This window comes from Tyto alba, unplaced genomic scaffold, assembly GCF_018691265.1.
Source record: "Tyto alba isolate M040663 unplaced genomic scaffold, T.alba_DEE_v4.0 Super-Scaffold_26, whole genome shotgun sequence".
Taxonomy (NCBI): Eukaryota; Metazoa; Chordata; class Aves; order Strigiformes; family Tytonidae; genus Tyto; species Tyto alba.
In genome coordinates this window covers 12,612,660-12,633,337 of record NW_024881300.1, presented here as the reverse complement: position 1 = coordinate 12,633,337, position 20,678 = coordinate 12,612,660, and the positions used below count along the sequence as shown (strand labels likewise).

Genomic DNA, 20,678 nt, shown 5'->3' with positions numbered 1-20,678 from the left:
TTAGCATTGTGGTAGAGTTTGAGACTTGTTCTAATATAGCCAATTTAAATGTCATAATTTCAAGTGGTTAAATGACATGTAAACAATGATACTGTATACAGAATTAGCGTGAAGATTTATAAAACCAGTGGAAGGTTGAGTATTTGATTCTCATGAGATTTCTGCTAGAGATGAAAGCAAGCCTTCTCTTAAGTATAGAAAATTAACAACTGAACTGAAACACCTGGAATATTTTTTGCCAGATCTAATAATTGTTACTGAAGTAAACAAGTGCAAATTGTTTGCAGCACTGAAAAGAACTACCCTCTTGGGCAGGAAGTTGCATTTATTCTTGCTTGTTATTGTGAAGGAAAGATTTGATATTCCTGGTGACTATGAAGATTAAACCAGAGATTTATGTTAATGCTAAGGATTAAAAGAATCTTAATAAAATTTATAAAGATGCAAATGTTCGCCTAGTATTTTATCTTTTTGCAGATGAACATGCCATAAGGGAAATATTGAAGGGGAAGAACAGATTCTCACTCTGAGTTGCAACATCTGGTTTAATACTGCACTCACATGGTCATTAAGTATTAGTTGTTTTCACCAGTGTGTTTTTTAACACTATAAGTGTGATAGACTTTCTCCCTAACTAACTTCTGAATATCAGGAAGTAGCAATCTATGACCAACTTCAAATACCTACGTAGTGTCTGGTTAGTGTATGGCTTCATGTGTTGCATATTTCTAAGGACTGTAAATATTACTCAGGGGAAGGGGTTTTTTTCCTACACTGTCACTTTCAGACTTACTTTCTAAACAGTAAAGAGCTTGAAATACTCAACTGTAGAGTTGTCAGCTGTGTTTCCCCAGTTTCAGACCATTCTCTGTCCAAACACAGGCCACACTAGCATAGAAAATTATGTGCTTTATTTCGGAGCCCTGACATACTATACGTATATGTATGTACATTTCATATGGAGAAATTATAGAAAAAATATGATTTGAAAAAGGAGGCAATTAAGGTGAAGGTGTAAACATCACTAACCATTTATGTTCTGTTTTGGGTTTTTTCCTGCTCTTCAATTGTTTACTACCAGACAAGTATATATAAACAGAAGCCACCTGGAATTGTTATGCAGTTCAACTGATATGACTGTGGAAATGTCCCAGCTCTCAAATCAATATAAATCTTCAAAAGGTTTTGAGTAGTTAAACATCAAGTAATCCATGTAGTAGAAGTCATAGCTTCGTTGTCGTTGAGAAGGAGAAAGCTGTGCAAAATACTGTTGTGTAATTTTAGTGGTAGTTCTTTCTTCATTGGAGTGCCTATCTTTAAATGTGGGGAAAGTTAAATTTTGTGGAGCACCAATTAAGTGCAAGAAAAAGTTTGCATCTTCTTCCATACTTTCAAATTTCCCAACAAAGTCATAATCTATTAAACATGGGCTGCAAAGCCTATTGACATGATCCCAGTGGATATCCATACCCACTGGCCTGTGTACGTCCAGGAGATATTGAATGAATTCTTTAAATTTGACTCCAGAGCCTGTCCTTAATGCTTCTTTGGTGGCATTGACCCGGTATCTGGAAATGATGGCTTTTCCAAAAACCGGGTGGTAGTAATTGTTTGGATGTTCAAACTTGTCCCGAAATGCAGATACCAGCTTTTCAAAAGGCTCACGAATGAAAAGCATCTTTGTGTAAGTGTTGAGCCTATGATAAATTCCTTTGTGATCAAACCCATCCAGTCTTTTTAAATAGTTGCCATAGTGCACTGTGTTGTGCTGTATATCTTTTGTGGAAGAAGCCAGCCCGTTAAGAACCATGAGCACCCGTTTCCAGTTAGAGCAGCCAGCCTTTGGTACTTCACAGTATAAAACTCTGTATTTATCTTCTACAAATATTCTAGAAACATGATAAGGAGTGATTATTCTTCTGTTATTACTTTTGTATTTAGAACAAGTTTCCCTCATAATTTGCTTTCTTTCTCTTTGGACCTTATAGAGACTCTTCCACTTGTTGTTTCTATCCTCAGATTTAAGCGTGGGCAGGTTGAGAATGGAGCTGTTCACGGAAATTAGAATTGGGCTCTTCTTAATTATAAATCTTCTCCTCCGCTTATGGAGCCTGATGGAATTAATTTCTTCACCTTTCTGTTGATCTTTCATTGCAAATATTATGCTGCTTTGCCTTCTGTCTGTGCTTTGAAGCTTAGTGGGTGCATTTTCAGATAGGTGTAATGAATCACTCTGCTTTACCGTTGCTACTCCATCTGCAGTATTTTTTCTTCTATCCTGGTTATTGCTGGAAACACAGTCCTGATGGGAAAAATAGATTAAAGATGTTAGTAAATGAGAGAGTGTTTGTCACTGTTAATAGCTTGTACAACTTACTGTGGATCTTTTATATACTCAGAGTTAAGCAGAACTGTACAACAAAATGCATTGCTGCCAGTCCTCAGTGCTGTGCCTATGTCGTGGTATGGACTCTTCTCTTGCTGTCATGTTCTGTTCTTATATGAAATTCAAAGACTGAGATGAGCCTGAGTTTGGTAAATTCCACTTCAGATTTGGATTTGACTGTATTTTAGGTAGTGCCTGTACCCAGAATTTGATAGATACTTTTGTCTTAGATTAGATATGGTATCTTTTGAAATTTCCACAAAAGGTATCTGAGTATTTTGAGGACTTAATTATTCCAGACTGCCTGTTGTGACACAAATCTGTTTTTTCCGCACCCCTCTTTCAGTATCTTGTGTTTGCAGTGAGAGCAGTTGTGCACAGAGTGAAGCCTGACAGGGAAGGAAGAGTTATAGTGTTTGTAAGGTGGAGTGAAGATGTAGAGGGAACAAGAGTGGGAAGAGGAAAGCACAAAGGGCGCTGCAGTGAGAACATGGAGGCTTTGCAGAGAAGCAGGTTTGGTGAGAGCAGCTTGAATAGGGGCCCCAAAGGGAGGCCTGAGTGAGGTGAGCCTGGGACCAAAGCAGCTGAGACTTGATGAGAAGCAGGAAGGGGTGGGGATGAAGCTCTGGCTGGGACTGGGCAAGTGAAAACAGAGTAAGCAAAGCAGATCTGTGGATAAGGGGTGCCTGGGACCTGCTGTCTTTTATTAGGTGGATCTCACTGGTTAATACTTTTGGCATGCAGCCCAGATGTGCTCCATTACTTCCTGCTTCTCAAATCAGCTGAATTAAATGCCTGTCTATGTGTCTGTGCCTCTAAGATTAAAATTAGGTTCTGGATGCTCTTTAACTACGTCATCTGTGTTTTGAGAACTCACCTGGGAGCCGAGTGGCATATGAACCACTAGGGAGCACTTCTGCAACTACATCGACTTCCTCTGTTGAATGTTTATTGCTTACCCAAAATATTTAATGTTTAGAGGTTTTATAAATTGTACATTTCTGACTTTCATTCATGATTTCTTCCATAATAGTATCTAAAAATGGCTTCAAAAATAAGATACTGGATGAATTTTAAGGTGTACAGTATGGGGATTAGTAGGGTCATGCTCTTTCAAGGTGGCAGATTAAATCTTAATTGTAATAGTGATTTTAGAAGTCTTTGGCTGGAAAAAAGCGATACTATAAGTAACTTAAACTTGTGCTGTTGTGGAGGTTATCTCTTGCCACATCCTTGTTTAAGGGTGAGAGATTAAAAAAAGTCTCAAAAAAGAGACTTAGTATTCATTACAAAAAGCATTGGTGACAAAAGAAGAAAGATAATCAAATTGTATTATTTTTTAGGTGACTTGCTTAAATTGGTAACATTACACAAATCTTGAACAGAACAGATCAGTATGAAATACAATGTTTAGAGTACTATGCAAATTGTTGCAGAACTTAGGCTTCTAAAATGTTTTGCAGGCTATTCTAGTGTTGGAGGTGGTATGTTATGTGCAGACTGGGAAACCAACTGCTAATTTGTCAGCTGTGTATTCACTGTGTATTCAGTTGTTGGGAGTGATTGTTGTACTCTGCTCTTACTTTCAGAGGTTGTTTCCGGTAGTCAAAGGTGTATTAAAGTTCTTGTCGATGTATTTCTAAATATTACCCTTTACAGAGTGATTGAAATTCTATCTTTTTTACCCATTATGTGGCTGATATTTCAAGATTATAAAATTCAGACTTCCTAGATATTTGGACCTGTAATGACGACAATGATGATGAACCTACAGTTTTTGGGAAACTCAAATGCCATGATTTGAATGTCTTCTGTCAGTGTAACTCTTCATCCAAAAGGTCAAGCTGGAGCTGTAGAGGTGAAGTGATGTCAATCACATCACGCTGATTTCATCAGTGGCATTTGGGTAACAGCTGGCAGCTGCATAGTTGTTCCTTTGCGTATTTTGCACTTGTCCTTTAACTATGAAATAGTGACAACCCACCGCAGCCATCCACTGCTGCTGTGAGTGTGCCAACAGCCACTAGATGGAGGAATTTCACCAGTGTTTTTCTAGCCTGTTTTTAAGTACATCTCACAACATCCATTTGATCAGTATGATTTAATACAGATTATTAATATACGCAAAGTTTACAATATCTTTTAGCAATATCCAGTCTAGGAAAAAATTCATAAAACTAAAGTTGCATAGCTTATGGAATTCATATTATAAAAGGAAAATTTCGACTTCACGGCAAAGCTTTGATGCATCTTTCCTTTTCAGTGCTTCCTCTCTAGTCTAGTGGCCTTATCTGAGCCATCTCTATCCGTACTCCCTACTCAGAATATAGGTACAATTTTCCTTATGTACTTTCAAAAACTTACTTTTTTTGGTTGCTGGAATCCCATGTTATATTTTATCCCTAAACAAAGAAAGAAATTGAAGTCATTATTTAGCAAAAATAAAAACATCAGTTTCATTTTGGCTGGACTGATAACAGTGTGTCCTTCCAGTAACTATGAGGAAAAGAGAAACAAGTTCTATTAATGCAATGATAACTAGACCAATGATGAATCATAACTAATGTATATTCTGTACTAACAATACTCGTTGAAAGGCCTCTTTATTTGTAGATACCATAACAATTGTGAAATGGAGTGAATGTCTCTACCTCCCTTTTTACAGATGGGGAAACTGAGATGGAGAAGACTGATTGCTTAACCTCAGCTAAAAGGCCAGTAGCAGAATGAGAAGCAGCTGAAATTTGTGATCCCAGGTTAGAGGTCTAAAAAAAGGTTGTTCTTTGTGTACTTACCTAAGGTTGTGTGGTTTCTCTACCCTCCCCAACTTTGGATAGTTTGGTATTTAATCATAGTAATAGCTTGCACTGAGTACTATCCTTTGCTGTAAAACCACAGCAAACCACAGTGGACTTATGTGTAGGTGAGGTAATGTTTGTAGAGTTTTGGAGAGACAAAACAATACAGAAATTGTTTCACTAAATCTTCTGGCTTCAAGTCATGTATACTTGAAAATATTATAATGAAGATGAGAAAATCCTAGAAGGCAGCTTTAGCAGACGTGTAGAACCTCTTTACCGTTCCTAACCTGTGTTAAGTATAAGCTAATAATACAGGAATCTATAAAGGAAGACACTTCTTAATAATTAAATTAGTTTGGGGCTTTTCAATGTACAAAACTGCTATCATCACTGTCACTGTTGCTTGAGAACTTCAGTTGCTTGAAGACTTCAGTTTAATAAGTCTGCATTATGAATCCACAGCCTTTTTGACAAGGACAATTACAGGTAAATGTATTGCAAAGCATTAGAAATTAAAGCATCACTGGGATAACTCAGTCCCATAAGGTTAATTTTCATGGTACTGTGAAAGCTCTCAAACACCATGCATGCATAGTTCACATTGTACCTTACTGCAGTTAAAGTAGCAAGTCCAATTTATGTGATCAATCGTGGCTTTTTTTTTTAATCAGATCTACAAAATGATGTTTATAGTAGAGTCTGAGTAAAATTGCTGTAGTTATTTCTATGTTGTTAGAGCTCATCTAGCAGTGCTCATTATTCTTTTGGATCATGTTTGAGCTTTAATTCCACTGCAGCAATTTGTTAGCAATAAACTCAAGTTAAGGTGAATGGGGATATTGTGATTCTGTGCCTATTAAAAACAAAGGGCATATTATTTTGACTTCATCAGAACTACGTTCCAGACATCTTCTAGAAGGAGTCTTAAGCCTTTTCCTAGCTGCTTCTCAAAAATGTTTAGCTGCAAAATAAGGTCAGAAGGTATATTCTAAAGAGAAACAGAGCTAATCTATAATATCCTTTAGTGGGTTCTGGAGGATTAAAACTGATTCTGCTGCACCAGGCTTTAGGAGGTGTTATTGAGCTGTTATCCAGTTCTTGATGTGATCAGTATTTATTATCAGATCATTTTTATACTGCTGTGTAGTATGTTAGAGCAATGAAGGTGTGGAAACTGCTGTCCGAAAAGAATAGCAAAAACTGAGTACCAGCACTTTGAAAGAATTGATACTAGAGCATGGGTGATTTGTTTAAACCATGAAACTGTTCTGTTTGTCAGCAGATGTGACCTCTTCTTTATTGCTAACCCTAAAGGCATAACTTGAAGCTACTTGAGCTAGGTTTGATTTGGCTGCTTGGACTCCACTCTAAGGCATCATTAGTGTAGTTAGCTGAAGTAGTTGCTTAACTCTTACTTTAGGCTTTATTGTAGCAGAGCGTGACAGTAAATATTACTTTCCTTATAAATTCAGAATATTATTGTGCCATCTCTTATAGGCAGAAATCATATATGTCAGGTACAGTTTTGAAAAGTTAACACAGTTAAGAAGTTGAGCTTGGTGGTGTAGGCTAGTCAATTCTGCTCACTTTCTATGGGTATCTTTTGGTTTCTTGTGTATAGGTAATATAATGCACTTAGTAACTCTGTTAATAATGTTACTGCAGACAATAATCATCATTATGTTCAGTATCAGTTTATTCCTCTCAAATGTTTAATTTTTAGTCTTTCTTTAAACTGGATTGAGTAGTGTTAAGTCATGCCTTGTCCTCTGTCATGGATCTTGGAGATTTACTTTGGCTGTCAATACTGTCAGTGTGCATAGGTGAGAATCTACATATTTAAATAATTCTCTGACTGTGCACTAGTTATGCCTACCAGTGTAAGATAGGAGAATGGTTGTGTAACCCTCCCTAAAAGATCAGATAGTATAATGTCTACAAATCCATTACCTTTCTGAAAGCATTTTGAGCTTTTCATGATTGAAAACATAAATAGGTGGGAAAAGACTTGATCTCCTATCAGAAAACTGAGCAAGTATTTTGGACAGGAATTGGATGCTAATACCAGAACATTTTCTGTGGCCAAATTGTAATGTAAATGTTAGGGTTGTTTTTTTTTTTTTTCCCCCCTGTTTATTTAGCTGTGGTCATTTGTCTGTACTTCAATGAAAGCAGTGATAGCTTGTAGCAAAACCACACAGTTTGTGTAATTACCTGTTAAAGTTGGTATGTATCTGCTGTGAATAATAATTATTAAAAAAAAATAATAATCCAAACACTCAAGTGCAAAGAACCAGGTATGAGACCAATCTTTTCTGTGGTTAATTGTGACTAATTATGCTTTTGCAGTAGTGTTTCATAAAGGTAATTTGAGAGATTAATACGTAGCACTGATATGCTGTGCTTTAAAAAAATTAAAAATAAATGCTAGTCAAAGATGAGTAACTGTTTAAAAAAATTATTCTTCATTTACTGGCTTTAGGATGCAATCAAAACAACAATTCATGTTTAATGTAAATGTTTGGTGAAGTACTTGCCAATCTTTTCAATGTTTTCTGAATTTGTGACTTCTAAAGTTGGCTTCTTTTAGCTATCTTTCTCATGATACAGTCTGTCACTTCAGATTTAAAGCTACATGGAAAAAACCCTCTGAAGTGCAAGGAACTTAAGGAAGTTATATTACACAGATCTACTATACTAATCAAAATCTAAATTTAATGATATGCTACATCTTTCCGATGCATGTTACCTACAAGCTCTCAGATATTATTGCCAAAATAGTATTTTTTTTTTCCATAAATAAACCACTGATGTCTGCTGCACCCAGGTGAAATTAGTGATCATTAAATGTTTGGTGCCAGACATGACGATGGCCAACATCTCACTAGTGCTCAGAGAGAGAATAGCAGAGAGAATCATTCTATCAATTTTACATCGTTTATGTCAGTTTTCTTGGTGTTCTTTTCCCTTTCTCTTGTGCAACCATGATTTTTCAGACCTGAGCTTGGCCTGTGTTTTATGTCTGCTTTTGTTGTCTTTCATGAAATATGAGCCTTATGCTTCATCTAGTCAAACCCATTGTAAGTTTTTCTTTTTTTCTTTGTGTTTTTTTTTATTTTTATTTTTACAATGCTACTAGCAACACAATAAAATGGCCTTCATCTTCCCTGTGTAATATTATATAGCTTTGCCTCTCTGCCTTTTCCTCTATCGCTGCTTCAAGACCTAATTTTGGTTTGCCTCTGGTGTTTTCCTCTGTTCTGAGACTACACGATGGCTGAAATATTTTTTAATAAAAATGATAACTTCAAGTCTGCATCTGTGACTCCATCCCTTAATGGGCTTCTGTGAGCAGTGTATGCTTTCTTGCTTTATCCTAACTGATTTGTGAAATATACTCTGGAAGGGCTGTTACTATCATTGCATGAACATCTGCGTCAAGTGTCCTGTCCACATGTGCCTCAGTCTTAGGTCTTTACTGAAAGACAACAACATGTACTTAATCACAGAACGAATAATAGACTAGTACTCAGAATTCTGATTAGCATGAAAAATTTTTATTTTGAAAAGGGTTTTTCCCAAAATACTGGCCAGATCATCTCTCTCCATTTTTTTTTTTTTTTTTTTGGTCATTTAAAATGAACTCAGTTTGTACAGTATGAAAGAACTACTCACTTCTGCTCCTAACTTACTCTGGTGTCTAATTGTTTACATATTTGAATTAAATTATTAAAGAAATTTATTTATTTTAAAGATTGCTACCATTGTGAACTATTTGTTTTTACATATTTATAAATATATGGAGTGTACATATTTGGAGTACTTCTAAAATATATAAACCTCTTGCTAGAAAAATAATTTATTTTGAAATTGAGGCCTAATTAATAGAACAAACTTTGTTTATCTGTTTTTAATTGTATGCTATGTAAATATCCTTTTATATCTAAAACATAGTTTATTTGAATAGGGAAAACCCTCTCAAAAGTCTCTATCTAAGCTACATATACCTCATTTTAACACAGATAAAATAAATGAGTCAAAGTGAAGAAGGCTTAGCAAAGCTGTAGCACATTTTAAATTGTGCATCAAGAAACAGGCAAACCTATACAGTGAATCTATATAATCTAACCTCTTTGCATCCCCAGTGAAGCTGCAGGCATGCAGTGTCATTTCCCACAGATGAGTAAACTTTTGTAGTGAATGCTTTCGTTAACTGATACACTGCTGAGCCCTTGTCAAAGCTAAATACTTCGTGACATGACATGCATCATCATGTTTCACAGAGACTTGTGAAGTTGTGTATTTCTACAACAGTGTGTCTATTTTCATGACTGTTTAACACTAATTGTTGCAATGGTAAAGACAACACAAACACATTTTACTGTATTCTTTATGAATGTCAGATTGCATGCAGGAGAACTTTCAGTCTCCTGCAGTTTGACCAAAGAACCTGTCTGTCACTCTTGAGATGAAAGCAGTCAAACACAGTCTCCATAGCACCTTTTCTTTTTATGGCACCTTTTTGTATTTGGTGGTAAAATAATTATATATATGACAAGAATTATTTATGTATGAATTGTAAGAATGAATTATTGGGGAGCTCATTTGTAATGTAATTTTTCTGGAAAAAAAAAATAGATATTACTGTAAATACTTTATTCAGATATCCATTGCTACAGTATGTACTGTGTAGTGGGTTTCTGTTTTCTTGTTTGTGGGGATTTTTTTTTTTTGCTTTACATTGGAAAGCATAGTAAGTTATTTTATTATTCCAGCTTTTCACATGTGAGAAGCAGAGGCTAGTAGCTGCATTTGCCAAACTGATCTGATTTTTATGTTATCACATTTTGAATTACAAACTCAGATACTGGTTGTCTGAAACCCTTATGTAACTGGTCAGATTTTACTCTGGAAAATTTAAAACCAGACTCATACAGTGAATCTTTAGTAATGTCTAGAGTAGAATGCAGGTATCTGACTTACGATGCTCAGTTCACGACACTGCACGTTGCTCAAGTAGTGAGATGTAGTTTATCCACTGAAGACTAAGGTTCTGAGGCCCAGATTCTGCTGCACATCTCTGGATGTATTGGACTCTTATGCTTCCAGCCTGGGTGAAGCTGGTGCAGTAGGGTTGGGGACTGAGCTGCTGAGAGAAGGATCCTTCAGTAAACTTCATTGTAGGGCAGATAGGCTGAATGTAATATAAAGCTGCAACTTGTTGAAGAACCTCACTGTGAGAATCATAGATTTTTTTTTTGTCCCTGGTAGGTGTTGTGTGTTCCAGGGGGGTCCTGATTTTTATAGCCATGGTGGAGAACAACTGTTAACTTGAGAGTAGTGCTTTTTACTTCCATGGTGTGATGCTACTGTTTCTCCAGATGTAATTATTGGCTCCTCTTCAGTGCTTTTTATAATCTCTGTTTTTGGCTAATCCATACAGAGCCCCACCTATTTTGTTTTGTTTGTACTTTTACTGCTCTTAATATTCATGTTTCTATTCTTTCCAATAATTTCCGTCCTTCAGCTTTCTTTCCCTGTATAAAGAATTTCCAGTCTCTGTGCTGACTCTGTGATCCAGCACTTTTGAGAGTGTAATAAAAGTTAAGCTCATAATACTTCCAGAAACAAGAATGTCTGCATTTGATTAACTCAGTATTAATTGATTCTTCTCAATTAATTGTGTTCTATCAGTTTGCCATTGTCCTTGCCAGAAATGTTGATGCTAAAAAACCCCAGAACCCTTATAGGGAAAATCTAGGTGAGATATTTCATACTTTTCAGAGGGCTGTTCATTAACAGCAACATCTGACAGGATAGCATCTTTATTCTAATAAAAACCTACTGCATTTAAAGTAAGATTTATAGAAAAAAAAAAGTGTTTCTTTTTTGAGTGCAATTAAATAAAACAATGTTTATTTGTCTGCTATGCAAATGTTAAACCTTCTTTACATTCTTAAGCCTCCATGGTTCTGGTATGCAACACTGATCTCCCACTACACTTTGTGGCAAATAACATGGTTAAGTCCATCTTGATGATTTAAAGGAGCTGAAGACATAACAGACAGGTTTGATGGTTATTTCCTTTGCACAGAAGTGGAGGGATAGAATGTTTCTGTACCTATTTTCCAGTCTCCGAAATAGTCATTTGGAGCTCTAAGTAGTTAAGCATTACACTCTGAGTGAAGAGCTGCTGCTTTTCCCCTATTTTGGGAAGGCATAAGAAGTTTGTCAAGATATGGAGGGTTAGGGTTTTTTTAAATCTCTTCAAGGGCCTTCTTTCATATGTGAGTTCCTTTGTAAATCAGGTAACTCCATTCTTCCCGAGTTCTTTAGCTTTTTGTTTCAATCCTACCACTGCCAAGCATGCAGTTATTAATAGTTTAAATGCAATCTATTTGAGGATCTTTGGACTCTCACTTGTGGCTTAATCAGTTGTTGTGGTGAAGTAGAATACTTCCCCAAAAGACCCTTGTTTTCCCCTCTCTTGTGGTAGTATTGTGCACAAACGGAATTACTTCATATTGATCTTGTGCTTTTCAGTCTGAGTCAGCTTCAGAGAGGTAGGCACTGAATCTAAGTGAAACTATTAGGTTCATATTTCTAAACCCAGCAAATCCGCAGTTTCTCTATCCCACAGGCAGCAGGCAACGCAGTATTGTGCTGCATTTGTGTCACGGGTGCTTATGATGGTAGCAGCTTTTGTGCACTTCACTTGATTAAAACACGATTACTCTGGCTTTTTGTGACTGAAATGAGTTTCCATCTTAATGAAGTAAGGGAGTCTCTGGACAGAAGTACTGTATTTGGGGAAAGCAATGCAATTCTGAAGGGCATATCCAGGAAATAATTAAAAGCGTTAGTTTCATCCATCAGTTTGAACAAGAGAAAATTACAAATCGGGGAACCAAAGTAGAGATCAGTACACCTGTTAAGTGACTTTTGATGTTTGCCACTTGAGGACTTTAATACTGTCAAAGAACTTGGTTTGACAGTTTGTTTGTAGTACCAGTAGCCAGTCTTGTATGTCTGAATTGCGCAAAACTGCACAAAGTCATCATTTTGAAGCACAGCACTCAGAGTTGTGGCTGCTGCCATGTCATCATTGCTTCCCTCTTGATTCCTTGATTAACTCCCTTGTAGCCAATACTCTTGACATAATGTCCCACTTGACATGTCAACTTAGGCCATCCTTTGTACACAGCTTTCTCCATTTTTTTTTTTTTTCCACTTTTTTTCAGTAAGGTATTCTTGGAGTAAAAGATCACAGTATGGAGCTGGTACCCACTGTTCCTAAATGTGGGTGTCATCTGAGTACAGTGTTTATGTCTAAACAATGTTTCTCAGAGAAAAGACCCAGGCTTATCCTCCTCCTGTTGTTTCCCCCTCATAACAACTTGCCTCATGTCTGTTTTGCTGTACGTATTTGTGTTAAGTATGCTAATAAGAAATACCATCTCCTGAAACTTCTGTTTATTTTTTTCACTATTTTAGACACGACTTCATATGAGAAATGATCGTTTTGATATGGTTTGCCTTTCATATTTTTTGATTCATCAGGGTCAAAGCAAGAGAGAAGCAGAAACAGATATGGTAGTGTTTTAGAGGAATAAATTCCCTTTGAATCAAAACCCAGTTGAAGTGTTTCTGTGACTGCCCGGTGAGTCCCACCGCCTACACATCTGCAGTGACTTTATTAGCTGAGTATTGTTTGAAACTGGTGTTTAGTCTTGTCCAGAAGGTTATTAATTTACATTCAGACTTTGTCATGAGGCTTTCTTTCATCTGTCCTTTACTCCATCAGTGAGATTGTAAGTTCTTTGAATAAAAGATTCTTGTCTTGGAATTTGAAAACCCTGATACTTCAACTGCAACATGTTAATAGAACAGGTATATGGACCCTTAAAGAAGGACACATACTACTGAATCAATCTCCTTGACTAAATAATCATTTAACTTACACTTGGTCTGTTTCCTTGATAAAGGAAAGGGAAATGCATAAGCTTAATTGAATGTATACAAGAGACTGTTTGAATTTATTGTGAGAAAGAAACCACTACTTGTTTACTTTGTCTTCTCTTTGCTATTTAGCCATCCTAATTAGAGTGCCATTTTCTGACTTAATTTATATTCGATAAAATTTCTATGAAGAAAGCGGAAAAGTCAAGCCTGTGCTATTGCATTCCCCATTATTTCTGTGGACCTATCCCTGGGAATATAGTTAATTAGCATCATTAGCTTTCAGGCACTGTCAGCAGTTACTTGCAATTTATCCTTAATACCTTTCAGTTATTCTCCATTCTCATATTTAATATTTGCATATTGCCTTTATAGCGTGACTTTGACAAGGACATTACACTTTATTCAGGTTTATTAAAAAGTAAAAGCTAAGGTTTAAAATATAGCACTGCATTTATATTTAGTAGCCTGTAAGAACTATTCAGGTAACCAGAGGAGTTTCAGTGAATATCAAACGAGTATTTCATATATTTTGTGACTGTAGTGGAGCAGGTGTTAGCTAGCCAGAATAGCTCACGTAGAACCCCAGAAATGTTTCAAGAAATTGTGCAAGTAGAACACTAAAGCTTCAGTGGTCTTTCTGTTGGAGGGAAAACAAAGTAATACAGCTAGAATTTTGGACTGTAGAGACATTTCTTTGGGAGAGAGAGCACAAGTGGAAAGAGAGAAGGCTGCAGGCAAAAATTAAAAGATAGATCTACACAGATATGCCTCTGAGTGAAGTTCACTGATTTGGTAGATTGACTGTGAATCAGATACCACAGATGTACATCCAAATGCTCTATGTTTTTATGTTACAATCAATTAGCTGGAACTGATATGGTTTCCCTTTCTCCTGTTCTCATAGTTAATCACTGATAAGTCTTCCTAGTATAAGAGATCAAAAAGGGTGATAATTGGACAGACTTTGATTCATGACCTGTGAGAAACAAGCAGGAGATAACAGTTCTGGGAAAGCTGGGTATGAAGGGTCGAGCTCTGTGCCAGACCTTTTGTTCTTGACTAATGAACAGCTGAAGGACAGTGATGATTTTCTGTTAGTCATTTCTTAACAGCTCTACTGTCCTCCTTTTGTGGAGGATTTCCTGTTTCTTGTTAAGGAGCTTACTTGCACTCCTTCTCTAACTAGATTTTAGTGGCTGATTGGTAGAACAATTTGCTTCCATAAGAATAGTGTCTTGGATTAACTTTCATACCAATAAGAATGAGGGGGGAAATGATTCTGTCAAAACCTGAGTGCTGACTACTTCTAGTATCCAGGTGACATTATGTGATACCTAGGAACCCAGGTAGGAATAGTCAAGGCGCTAGTCTTGAGTTGTAGTGAGCTTGAAACTTTTTAAGGGTAAGCACAGGCCATTTTAAGATGTTCTGAAAATTTTGGTACTCCCAATTTAACTGTTTTTGTGTAAAGCTAGAAAAATCCAGGTAAAGCTAGAAAGTGGCCATTGTTTAATTTTAAACTTTATAACACTCTCTGAAGAACTGTCTTTCTCCTTGACTAAATATATTCAACCGAAGATGCTAGTGAGGAAGATAAACTATTCAGTAATCACTGATAATTCAAGAAAAAGCCATGAAGTTGAAAGTGTCAAAGAAGAGATAGATACATATAGATAGATATGTATCCCCTGAAATGACTTGGGAATGGTACAGATCTCTCCACTCCAAAGGAATTATGCCTTGTTACCTTACTTAGTGATCCAGACCTTTGTCTGTCTTTACAAGGTCTTACACAAGTGAATAGTGACGTGAGTAACAATCTTTGTCTTTGTTCTTTCCAGTTGCTGCATTCAGTGGGGATACAGATCTTTTAGGGATGGACTTGCAATCAAAAGTGAGGGGAAGACAGACTTCAGTGGTATCTGGTGTGGGAGTTCTGCTGTACTCATGGCATCCTTTGCATGGCTTGTGTGAAGTGAGTGTTCCAAAATGGTACATTTCCTTTCCGCCTGAAGGAGGAGTTGTAATCACCCTCCACCAAGGCTATGATAGTATTTTTCTACTTTGGACACCATGTTGAGGGATATGTCTTTAGCAGCGTATTTTACCAAAAGTATGTTACACGGCAGCCACTCACCTATACATGCTTGAAAATAGTAACAGTGCTTTCTCCAATAAATTGGAGACATGCTGTGAGAAATGTACTTAAACCAGAGAGGAGTGGAACAGGCTTATTCCACCCAGAGGTCTCTAGTTTTAATACTGTAGAGTCTCCAGATGCTGTAAAGTTGTTTCAAGAAATTAAGGATAACCAAGCCAAAGTACAATTTAAGTGGATTGTTCTCCAGTCCAATTAATAGAAGCAAACTATGTGCTGATGTGTCAAAGGACTTCAAGGCTATAGTGGCACATGACATGAAACTTCATCAAAAATCAGATTCAGAGAGTAGTGCCTGTGCCTGACAAGATAATGCCAGCAGGTCAGAGGTAGTCAGATACTGTTATTGTCCATGGAGGCCACCAGGCATACCAGGAGGCACTTCTCCATCAGTAGAGTGGCAGTTTGGTGTCCGTGTTTTCTCCTTGGCTGTGTAAATGTCAATGAAAATTGGTAGTAGGACACCTGAAAAGCAGGACTTCATGTCTGCACAAGTTGTCCAATGTCTCTTTTCTTTAGTGTAAGGGACAGTGCTTAAGGACAGCAGGGTTTTTCAAAATGAGGGAGAAGTTCTTTTGTTCTGGTGAATGGGATGAAGAAGCTTCACTAAGGTAGAGTAGTATTTCTTGCTGCCTGAGAAATCTCTGACTCTAACCCTAGGCAACATGAGAAGAAATTCATAGTAACTTGAGAAAAGAGTACTAAACTGGAAGAGACTGAAAAGTGTTAGACTTCTTCCAGGAAGATTTTAAACAAATAGAGAAACCAGTTCAGGATGGAAATGGGAAGAACTCCACACAAACACACTTAGGTATCAGATGAAGACTGGTGGTTCTCAATAGGTCTAAACAATTTTGTATGCTAAAATAGACTTGTGTTGATGAGGGTACTTAATGCTTCACACGTGTGTCTTGCAGGTTCAGGTGCTTAAAGAACATGATTTGAGCTTAATAAAGCATTGTATCATGTGGACATTATAAGACAGTTCGGCAGGAGTGGGATTTGGAGGACATTTGCTTTGTTAACCACTACTTACAAACATGACCATTAGGAACTGGGTATGTCAGAGTGTGATCTGTTTACAGTTTGGTGTTGGTGTTGGCATTGGAGGGGAGCCCTTTGGTGCCTCTCTCCCTGCGCACTTCCTATACATTTCCATTCTAGCATTATTTTTCTATCTACAGTTGACTGCAGATACATTGGATAGGATGTAAAGGGAGCTTTTCCCTATCCACAGGTGTCTCTTCTTCACTTTACTAGTCACTGCTACTGCCAGGTCACTATATTTTCCTTCCTTTCCCCTGCACAACTTAAACATGGGAGCTGACAGAGAAGTAAAAGAAAAGCTGCAGCAGTGGTGTGACAGTATAGCTCAGATACGTGGGTGAGAGAAAAACAGCCTTCTGTGGGGACCAGTGGTTGTTCTCTTCATCTCCACACTTGGATGAGCTGCATTGACCCTCTAAAAGGGTCACATCTGCTATGGCAGAGAGAAAAGTCACGTATTCTCCATTTGGTTGCTCTTCCTTGTTTCCTACAGGTGCCATTTCTTCCTGTGCAGCCCACTGTCTGGGCTGCAGGAACCTGAAGGACTCTAGTATATTTGTGCCTCTGGCACTCTGAACCATCACTGATGCCTGAAGTGAGAACCCCTCTGCCACTGCCATTTTATGAACACAGCTGTCTTTTTCATTCACACATAATAGCATTTTCTAAATTTTCTGGTATCCCAATGTAGAATGGTGCATCAGCCCAAGAAGGGGCCATATGAACTGAGAAACTGAATTGTTTGCACCTACCTTGACAACCCAAATTTTGGATACAGTTGCTATGACAATTGAACCGTATGATTTTGTAAGTCAGTGCATATAAACAATGAGTAGCCAATTGGCTGCTGAATATGGTTAGCTAGGAATGTAACTTTTATTTAGCTGATGAAAGTGTGTGAATGTGCCTTATTTCATTGAAAAGTTTTCTATGATGATAGTTGTTCAGAGCATTTCAGTATATTTGTGGTTCACTCAGTCCATTTCATACAATTATATACAATTCATTCTCTCCATTATGCATTGGCTAAAGGATCTCTGAAGTAATCTGCCACTCTTAATTCAGTCTTCTGAGACAATTGTCTTACAGATGGAACTATTTCCTGACAATGAAGCTTGCCACTGTCTGGGTGTGTGGTTTACACAGTGTAATTCAATATTGTAACTCTTTTCTTGATGCCTCTGCTCAAGTGCTGATTAAACCCCAGAATTGTAGCAGAAAACTGCGCACATACAGGACTTTACCTGTCTATTTGTTTCATCTGAAATGCAGCTCTTTCACTTCAGATGTGGACTTTCTACTGAGCTAGTTAATAATGTGTTGAGTTTTTGTTGGAAATGCATATAGGCTGCACTCTTATGTATGAGCACTAGACAAGACCTATTTTTAAATCTTAGTGTAGTATATGAAATACTAGGTAGCCTCTAAGTCTCAATCTTTTGTGCTTATCTCAATTATTAATAAATATTTTACCTTTGACAAGTCAATTTCAATCTCTATTTCTACTTTTGGTGATATATTAATGACTTACATTCAAAGTTGTGAGTTCATTGTGTGACTATTACATTTAAAATGAAAAGTGTTGATCAGAAACAAACGTTTTACTATTTGAAAATCTGATTTGATGGTCTTCTCATGGTCTTATAGTTGATCTATTGGGGGAAAAATAAAAGAATTTACATTTTTACTCCAGTGGTTGAGTTCCCTACAGCCTTATTTCTTGTTGTTCAGAAATGGAATATTTAAAACCTCTGAACTCTACTGTCTGAAGATTTGCTACCCTTAGAATTGGAAACATGGGTTTTAAAAAAACCTTTGTTACAGTATTATAACAGCTCCTGTTTAAGCAATAGTTATTTATGACTCTATAGCACTGTCTCTTCAACTATGAAGAATTTTGAATTTACTTCAGTGGGTACAGGATCAGTTCCTCAGTGAGTGAGTAGTAATGTATTATTGATTTTTACAAGTGCTAGTAAACTGCTTTCCTAATCTTTTTACTCATGCTGTGCCTTCTCACTGTACTTTTTCCAAAAAGGACTGGGAAGTTAGTGCTGCTCCACTGAAACCATGTGTTTTGGAAAACTACAGTGGGCTTGCAAGAAGCAAGTTTCTTCCTGTTAAATTTTATTAAAGAAAAAATAATGGATAAAACTGTCAGTGACTTTTTTTTGTTCCTGCAAGAACCATAGGAATATAGGAAAATAAATATGTGTTAAAAAATACTCAGAATAAAGTTTTGGTCACATTTTTCATTTCTTTGTCTCTGCCTCAACAAAAATTAAAACCATCAGGAAGATGTATGGAAAAGAACATCACTATTTCACACACTCTCACTGTTTTCCAACCTTTTTTCCTTGCATAAAAATGGACATTTTTAAAACTGTCATCATGCCCTGCAGGAGAAGCTTTAATTACCTAAAAAGATGTCAAAAACGATAACATAAGGGTTAAGTCAGAAATAAAACATTTTTGCATCATTGTTTAGAATTAATTTAAATGTCTATATGCATTTCCTGATGCAAATCTAGCGTTGCTCTCTTTTCCTGCTTTTAGATTTTCTTTGTCATCTTAAAGGGACTAAGGCTTCTGGAAGGAATTGGTTCTATGCTTTACATGCAATTTCAGATTCTGTTTTCACAGACGCTCTAAACTTTCTTTGGTGGAGCTTAATTGAACTGAAAATTGCAAAGGCACACCATATGCAATTTTAGATAGCTTTTCTATATCTTCTGCTATACAAGACAAAGGTTCCATTTATTTTGAGAAAATACATAGTAGTATGACCTTGAACCCCTTCCCATAGCTGCTTGTGCATTTGGTTTGTTTGCACAACAGTGAAATTGTTTAGAGAATTTTCCTTGGAGAATCTCTCATGCCAATTACACAGAGGAACTTGAGAAACCTGGATTTTCACTTGTATGGTTTGTATGTGGTGCAGAGCTGATAATCTTGTAAAAGAAGAATATATTTTACATGAATAAAATCAAATCATTAAAATTATAGGAAGTTTGATCTGGTCTCAGTTTACTACTTCTTAAATTTGAATCCATAGCTCTGTTTTGCTTGTAAACAAATGAGACTCCAGACTATCAATTGACATAATTTTCCTTTTTTTTTCCCCATTACGGAAGGTGGTAATTGCCAAGCTGTTGACAGCAAGTGCTGGAAGCAGCAGTGTGTGAGTGATTTCCGTGGTGACTGTCAAACTCTTCAGACTAGGCTTTCAAACTACATTCGTAATAACAGAAATACACTCTGGGAAATATAGGCAATGTGGTCTTTAGCGAGCTTGCTTCTTGCTTATATATTGAAATTAGCTACCAGCCATTTCAGCTTTGTATTGGTGTATTAGCTTGGGGAACTCACTGAAAGACTAAATGATGCATTGCATTCTTTATTTTTACAGAGAAGCAATAATATCCTTAAAGTTTACATTCAGAACCTCTGGTATAAAATCTGAACATATTTTTGCAACACTGGGTCCTCAAGAGATCGTTTCTGTAGGGACTAATTTTGTATTTCATAATGGTGTGTTTCTTTAAAAATGCATTATGTCAGATCACAAGACAGCAGATACTGTTTTGGAGTGAATTAACAGAAAAAAAATTAAGTAATCTGCTGTTAGTAAATGGCTAGGTATGGGTTGGGCAATTTCAGGGTTTGTTACTGTGCTGTTTTTGGCTGGGGTAGAGTTAATTCTCTTCGCGGTAGCTAGCATGGGGCTGTGTTTCAGATTTGTGCTGGAAACTGTGGATAATACAGAGATGTTTCCATTATTGCTGAGCAGCACTTACACAGAGTCGAGGCCTTTTCTGCTCCTCACCCCACCGGCGAGTGGGCTGGGGGTGCACAAGAAGCTGTGAGGGGCCACAGCCGGGACAGCCGACCCCAACTGACCCCAGGGATCCCCCAGCCCCCAGGACGTCGTGCTCAGCGAGTACAGCTGGGGGAGGAGGAGGAAGGGGGGGATGTTGGAGCGATGGCGTTTCCCTTCCCAAGTGACCGTTACCCGTGACGGAGCCCGGCTGTCCTGGGGACGGCTGAGCACCCGCCTGCCCATGGGAAGGGGTGATTGAATTCCTTGGGCTGCTTTGCTTGTGTGCGCGGCTTTTGCTTTCCCTATGCAACTGTCTTTATCTCAACACACGAGTTTTCTCACTTTTACCCTTCCGATTCTCTCTGTCCCACCAGAGAGGGAGGGAGTGAGCGAGTGGCTGGGTGGTGCTTAGTTAACTGGCTGGGTGCAAACCACAGCAGTTACTTGATGGTAGGCAACACCATTATGTTTTAAATAGGCTTAATTTTCAACAGTTTGCAAGGT

General features: G+C 37.3%; 1 protein-coding gene across 5 annotated transcripts in view; it reads right to left on the bottom strand.

Annotated features, from left to right (window-relative positions):
- Positions 1-889: 889 nt before the first annotated feature.
- Positions 890-20,678, bottom strand: part of CHST8 (carbohydrate sulfotransferase 8) — a 188,362-nt gene continuing 168,573 nt past the window's right edge. For 4 of the 5 annotated variants that reach the window (XM_042797727.1, XM_042797728.1, XM_042797726.1 and 1 more), the window contains 2 exons: positions 4,751-4,788; positions 890-2,302 (listed from right to left, as the gene is read on the bottom strand). In XM_042797727.1, coding sequence (XP_042653661.1) covers positions 1,163-2,302; positions 4,751-4,788 — 1,178 coding nt within the window. In that variant the 3' untranslated portion in view covers positions 890-1,162. Of the gene's footprint in view, positions 2,303-4,750; positions 4,789-10,170; positions 10,194-20,678 lie in introns of those variants that run through there. The other variant, XM_032987172.2, reaches the window with a different exon arrangement.